The 7,150-nt window shown below is 33.9% G+C and overlaps 1 protein-coding gene across 4 annotated transcripts; it reads left to right on the forward strand.

Annotated features, from left to right (window-relative positions):
- The first annotated feature begins 714 nt into the window (after positions 1-714).
- Positions 715-5,489, forward strand: LOC140866224 (uncharacterized). 4 transcript variants are annotated; one of them, XM_073271157.1, is made up of 3 exons: positions 715-901; positions 3,268-3,348; positions 4,710-5,489. In XM_073271157.1, the coding sequence occupies exon 3, from the start codon at positions 4,716-4,718 to the stop codon at positions 5,355-5,357; it is 642 nt and encodes a 213-aa protein (XP_073127258.1). In that variant the 5' UTR covers positions 715-901; positions 3,268-3,348; positions 4,710-4,715; the 3' UTR covers positions 5,358-5,489. The 4 variants fall into 4 exon arrangements, with proteins under 4 accessions (XP_073127258.1, XP_073127260.1, XP_073127257.1 ...); XM_073271159.1 differs by lacking the exon at positions 3,268-3,348 and adding an exon at positions 4,391-4,466; XM_073271158.1 differs by lacking the exon at positions 715-901 and adding an exon at positions 4,391-4,466 and having other exon boundaries at positions 3,266-3,348.
- The last annotated feature ends 1,661 nt before the right edge of the window (positions 5,490-7,150 follow it).

Here is a 7,150-nt window from a genome sequence, read left to right on the forward strand (position 1 = left end):
TTATCTTACCATATTATAATACATCAACTCTTTAAAAAAACTGTCATGGTAAATTAAGTGATGATACTAAATTATTCTTTTTAATAATAAATTACATGTTATTTCACAAAAAATATTTGAATATAATTTCGTAACTTTGAAAATTCACAAACCTAAATCAAATGCTACTAAACCACTTCTCAAATCCACGTCCAATTTGCAAACTGTTTTTAATTTTTTTAACTTTTTTTGTAACCGTCTTGCATTTCTCATTGTCTTATAAAATAAATATTATTTCTCATCTTTTAAATAATTTTTACCTCACTTTATTCTAAAATAATAACATTCTCTATGCATATTATAGATTCAAAATAACTCATCTAAATTACATTCATTTAAATTTTGATATTTGTTTATATATATATATATATAGTTTTGTTATGCTGCGCATCAACCATGCCCAATTTTATGTTCATCATGTACAATACATGAGCTCATCATGTACAATACATGATGAGCATAAAATTCCAATTTTATGCTCATCATGTACAATACATGAGCTCATCATGTACAATACATGATGAGCATAAAATTGGGCATGATAGATGAATAACATAACAAAACTCCAAATATAAAATTATAATTAATTAATTAATAGTTGCCTTTTCTGCAAGCAGATATATATAATTGAACTTTGTATATGTCCCTCGTACAATCTAATCTATATCTAAACTTCTTCCCAAAATTGCCTGTGAATCATTCGCCTCTCCACGCTCCTTGTACAAATAGTGAAGAGAAGATGGAGTGCAGCTCGCCGCGAAGGGCCGCGCCGGTCTCCGCCGCATCCCTCAAAGGGGAGAGCGGAAGGTTTCGCCCGTGGCCGTGGCTGCCCCGGTGGTCATGACAAAGTCCATGGACGGAGGTAAATTATATATATATATATATATATTGTATATTTTGCATATTTTCAGTCAAAGATTATATTTTGTGGCATTGTTTAGTGCGTGTACCATGTATTGTGGTACAATCTGTTCTGGAATGAGCTCTGCCATTTTACCCTGTCCGATTAGATGTCAGCCTGTCAGGTGTATTAGATATTGTGCATTTCTTTACTGCCGAAAGACAATTTAGATTCAACAGTGAAAATGCTGAATACATTTTAGATTCAAGATGAGGGAACTGATGTTGGATTTCTTCTACTGGAGCTCATAGTTGACGAATCTCGATACTTGGAGAACGGTAGTGGCCGTACATGTTCCCCAGTTCCATAAGTAAAGTAGAATGAGGTTGAGTGAGAACCAAAAAAGAAAAATTTGAAAAAGCAAGAAAAAAAAAGAAAAAAAGAAAAAGGAGAGAGATGATTAATCATAAGAAAAGATTGATAATGAATAAATAGGTGAAGGGAAGAGTTAGAAAAGGCAGAAAGATTAAGAGAGGGTAGTCTGTGCAACGATCTCGTAGATATTCCGTGAAACAGGTCGATTATAAACATGTATTGGTGTGAAAAATAATATTTTTTTTATGGGTGGGGACGAGAAAGAAATCCGTCTCAAAAAATTAGAATGTGAGACGATCTCACATGAGTTTTTGTGAACTATCAAATGTCTGAGCAAGACAGAGGCTCATGTTAAATCGTCCTACCATAGATGATATTAAATATGATGGCCTTGATTTTTGATCTTTCAATAATATTATTTGTCCTTAAGATGAAATAATCTATAGTTTTGTTCCTTTTTGTCGTGCCCTCAAGGGTTATTAACAATGCACTGATGATTTATTATGGCTATTCAGAATTATCATTGTTTTATAAATAACATCATTATGGGATGTTAAAACACATATATGTATTTTAGTAGTTGATATTCAAAGTAGGAGACTAGGAGTCACACATATGTATTTTTTACGTTATTGTCTTTATTAAAATAGATATTTTTATACTTAACTTGCACTAAATAAAATATTTATTGATGCAACTTATACAAGCTGTGAAAGCTCTTCGAAATTATTCACTTTTTTACCGGTCCTTCACAGTGCTATGAAACTATAGCGTTGGTCCGACCACGCGAACTCTTCCAACCATGATAGGGCTCATCCAATTTGGAAGATGTTACATTTTAGTTGGGTTATGAATTAGTATTTGGCTGAATCGAAGTTAACCAGAGAACTTATTTTTTTTACTCAGAAAATGAAAGTTCAGATGCCATCCCCTAAGCCATCATGTGCAGCATTAGTTTTTGTCTTCATCAAACTTCTAAAACCAAGGGAAGTTGGCCAAAAAACTGATTTCTACGTTGAATTTTTCTAAGAATCATGTTTTGCGCCTCTAATTTATTGACTCGTCCACATCTTGCTGACTCCCCTCCCTTTTCTGAAAACCTAGGTCTACGTACAGTATATCCATTGACCTAGTGTTGATTTTGCATGTGGTTGAACATGCTATCAACTTCGTTGCTAAGATTTTGGCAATCTTGGAAAATATCATGTGCAAAATTAGATATCACAAATCTGCACGCACATTGACTGAATGATTTTTCTGTCTATTTTAGGAGAGCTAATTGTAAGTGCCAACTGAATTTCTGTGAATAATATTCAATCTGATTTAGATTTTGTACCCGCGAAATGATGAATACATGTGAATAATCATAAAGTAACAATAATTGTAAGATTGTCTTCTAAACTCAATTAAGGTTCAGAAAATCCTAAATGTTCTTGTAATCTTATTTATCACAAAAGCTAATGTCATTCGGTCTGTACTTAGCAGATAATAAAGCAGCATTAAATTAACTTTTCCAGTTATATGTGTCCAAATTCAGTGAAAGTTAATGCCAACCATGGTTACAATTTTAACTAACCAACCACAGCTTTTAATTTTTTATATTTTATTTGTCTTTTTAGTCAAATACCTCTGTCAGATTATCAACATCTGCTCCCAGAATTAGAGTTTTTTGGTGCCTTTTGTTTTCCAGAAATCACAGAAAACCAATAATTGTAACATTGTCTTCTAAGCTCAATTAAGGTTCACAAAATCCTAATTATTCTTGTAATCTTATTTATCACAAATCCTAATGTCATCCAATCTGTAATTAGCAGATAATAAAACAGCATTAAATAAACTTTTCCAGTTATACGTGTCCAAATTCAGTGAAAGTTAATGCCAACCATGGTTACAATTCTAACTAACCAACCATGGGTTTTTTTTTTTTTTTTGTCTTTTTAGTCAAATCCTTCTGTCAGATTGTCAACATCTGTTCCCAGAATTAGAGTTTTTTTGGTGCCTTTGTTTTCCAGAAATCACAGAAAACCAGATCTTGTTCTCTGCAACTCCCTTTATCTGTGGGCTAAAAGCAACACTGAGGAAGAAGTGATTTTGTATGTGTTTCTGTGATTTTCTGCATTCGCATCTACGCTGTTTGACTACTGTTTTAATCCATAGATAACTGCATCCAACCTTCTACTGGATATAATTGAATATATGCCAACTTATTCTCTGAATCTGGGGTTTTGGCTAGGTCACTACATTTGCTGATTTTTATGTGTGTTATATATGTGCCCATCTTTTCTGTGTCGGTTCCTTCAATCATTACATCAGGTGTTTCCCATTTGAATTTTGAGCAAGCGTCATAATATTTTTGGTCTCTTTCTCTCAGGTGTCATTTGATGATCTGAAACATTGACTAGTAGTCATAAATCTTTTTCTTTCTTCTAGGTTTGGAAGGTGTGAAAGTAGGTGCAAATGGTTTTGGGCTGCCAGTAACAAAACTATCATAAAAAAAAATTTTGTTTACAAATCTTGATTTTCATGTATTATGGTACTAGTGATGAAGGTGTTCTGTTCCCTTTTTGATTGATTCATTTGAAAAATGTTTATGAAAATTTTTTGTGTTTAGATTTAGCAATGCATGAGCATGTTGTTTTGATAAGGATTTTCGCGCCAATTTGTTTGCAAATTACAAACGGTAGATCATTTTTTTGTATGCTGACGTGGTCTTAACTTGGAGCTTTAAAAATTTCAGTGATATAGTCTTCCATTTGTTGCTTTTTTGTTGTTGTTGCTTACACGCTGTTGGGATGTTTCCGTACGAGTCATTAAATGCCATTTGCTGGAGATGGACTTACAAGATGAATTAAATCACAACTTTCAAAAACATAAAAGGAAATGAAATCCCCATATAGCAATGATCTGTTACATTTGTCGTTATATTACTTTTTGTAGTTTCGAGTCTTTCTTTCATGGTTTTGGCAGCGTATCTTACGACTCTAACTAAGTCCCCATGTTTTGTGATTACTCTTTTTATCTAATTTTCCTTTTTCTCATGTTTAGCAGTTGTTGCATTTGTTATCATGCTTTTGGAGATGATAATAAAACTGACATTGTTTACTTCTTTTTTTTTTAATGTTTTTTCTTGCAAAGACTACATGAGTTGCCTTGATCCCCATACCAACTTGCACAGCCCAAGACTTCTATAATTCTTCTATTTTACTCTCATGTGAGTTATATACTAGAGCTCTTGGTGTCTTGTTTCAATTAATTTTGTCATTCTTAAAATTTGGCAACCTAGTTCATTGGTAATTGTGCGTTAGTTATTTTCGAAAATAGATTCCTGATGCTCATATTTTTGTCATTATTCATTTATCCATTATTCCAGTTTCAGATTGGTAATATAGTTTATCGGTGGTTCATTACCATATTTTTTGCGACAATGATATTGACACAGTCGACTTTTCTTCAGGATACCATGACTTCTAGTGATAACCAACCTCTTTTGCGAAGGACTCCAGCGGCCGTTGCTGCTTCACCTGAAAATGTGGTGCCTCCCCATAATGGGAATCAAGCACTTGGTGGCATCGTTCTATGTTTTCCTGCTCAACGGAAGAATTCAACAGAAACCATTTCTGCTACTTTGTCATCGAACACTTCTCTGAGCCAGCATTTAGACAGTAATGCTAATACGGATGCCATGACTTCTAGTGATCTCCCAAACCAATCTCTTTCACAAAGAACTCTAGCGGCCGCCGCCGCTTCACCTGAAAATCTGGTGCCTCCCCATGATCGGAATCGAACACTTGGTGGCATCATTCTGTGTCTTCCTGCTCAACGGAAGAATTCAAGGACTGCACCGGCGTCATCTGGTAATGCACGGGTTAAAAAAGTTGACAATGCCCTACACCGGAACACAGTCACTCTCGCCGCTGCTAGTACTAGTAGTAGTGGTGTTGGGACAACGAGTCCATTGGCAAATCCACATTCTATCGGTGACACAGGGGTTCCTTCCCAAAACAACTTCCCCAGAAAGCCAAAGGAGTTGGCTCGCAATGACATTCGTCGGATGCTGATGGACAAGGCGAGGACCAAAATCCTTTGTTATCTCAATGACTGAAGACCGATAGATGAGACAACAGATATCTGGGAATTTTTTATTTCTGATTGTGAACGTAATTAATAAATCCTAAACAACAATGAATTGAAATTTTTGTTGCAGCTGTTTCTTGGAATAAAAAACATTTTTATCTTTGCCATCTCTTTTTTGTACGTACCTTTATTTTCCTACAATTTATAGGGAGTAACAACTCTTCGTATTTTTGCAGGGATCGATAAGTATCGTGCTCAACAGACTCGAGCCAAAACTAGCAATTAATTGCAGCCAATTCCTAAAAAGCGGCCACTTAAAAATTTTGCTTCATCGAGTCAGATTACAGACAGTCTCGCCCTGAAACCCGAGGAAATATCTACTCTATTTTGGACGTTATTCCCTACATGTGCAAGATGTTGTATGAATATATAAATAATTTTCTCAATAAGGAGTTTATGTGCAACGAATGCAAACTCCTCTTCATGGAAACACATATATTCTGAAGTCTCTCTCTTCGATGCTATGCATCAGAATAACCTCTTCCTTGATCGGGAAGATTGATGCAGCCTTAGTATTCAATGCTGATGCTAGTGCATGGTGTATAAGGATAGAAGACAATTACGTGGAGAGGTCCGAGAGTAAGAGGGTGATCTCAAGAAGTTGAATCAGGATGAGACTCGTCGAGATGAGGACCGAAGTCACTCATTATATATCTCAATGAATACTTTTTTACTTCCTAGAACTTTGAAAATTATGGTGTTTGCAAACTTTTTCTGCATATGATTATTCTAATTTTTATACCCTTCCAAAACGTATGTTATCATGTAACAAATACTCTCTATAGTACGTATTTGAGGTTGTGTTGAATTTTTGGGGGGAAAATGAGACGCCTTATTATCTACCGTTGATGAAATATCTGCACATTTGCAGCACAAACTTTTTTGATTGAGAAAAATAAACTGCAATAATTTGTAACTAATAGATATTAATATTGTGATAAATGTTGTGCTATAACTGTGCAGATTTTTAGAGGTTTTGTGCTATGATTGTGCAGGTTTTGTGTCACAAATTACGAATTTAATTAATAAAATTTAAATATAATGGTGATTATTTGTGCAGGTTTTGTGCTATATATATATATATACAAACTTTGAATTTATTTCACAAAAATCTAAATCTAACGTGGATTTTATAGCTAAAGACTATTAAAAAACAACAAATGAAGTTATTTTTGAACAACCATAAAAAACCAAGTGTGTTAGATATACACAAGGTATCATTACATGCAAAGATCCGGTCGGAACATGCCCAAATTGGGTATTTTAAATTTAAGATTGGAAGGGGTTCAACTAAGTAAAATGCTTGCGAGGTGATTTTTGTTTTTTAATCAATGAAATTCTACTTGAGAAGTATTTGATTTTGTCCAAATATATATATATGTACATAATTAAAGCTCATCAATTTTCTTTTGCTTTGTAAATCTATTTTTGAAAATAAAGATATCCAATCTCAAATGCAAAATTAGATCGTAGAAACAGATGTCCAGACAATGGTTAATGCCATGTATTTTTTTTTTCTTTGTAAACGTCTTTAGTTATTATTAATTTATTCGAAAAGCTTTGGATCAAATGCCATAGTTTTCCATCAATTTTTTTTTTTTTACATCCACAAGCAAACCACGTAGCACATGTTTTTGGAGTTAATTCCTTTGTGTTTGAAAGATGCCACAAATACAAGTAAATATAAACTTCGGCTCTTTAATTGGAATAGTGACACAAAATGATAATGTTAGGATCGAAAATACGTGTGTAAAGGGGGTG

The sequence above is a fragment of the Henckelia pumila genome, chromosome 4 (genome assembly GCF_033568475.1).
Source record: "Henckelia pumila isolate YLH828 chromosome 4, ASM3356847v2, whole genome shotgun sequence".
Lineage (NCBI taxonomy): Eukaryota > Viridiplantae > Streptophyta > Magnoliopsida > Lamiales > Gesneriaceae > Henckelia > Henckelia pumila.

Bases quoted from the DNA above. Each gene is read 5' to 3' on its own strand.
- LOC140866224 (XM_073271157.1), top strand. From the start codon at position 4,716: ATGACTTCTAGTGATAACCAACCTCTTTTGCGAAGGACTCCAGCGGCC.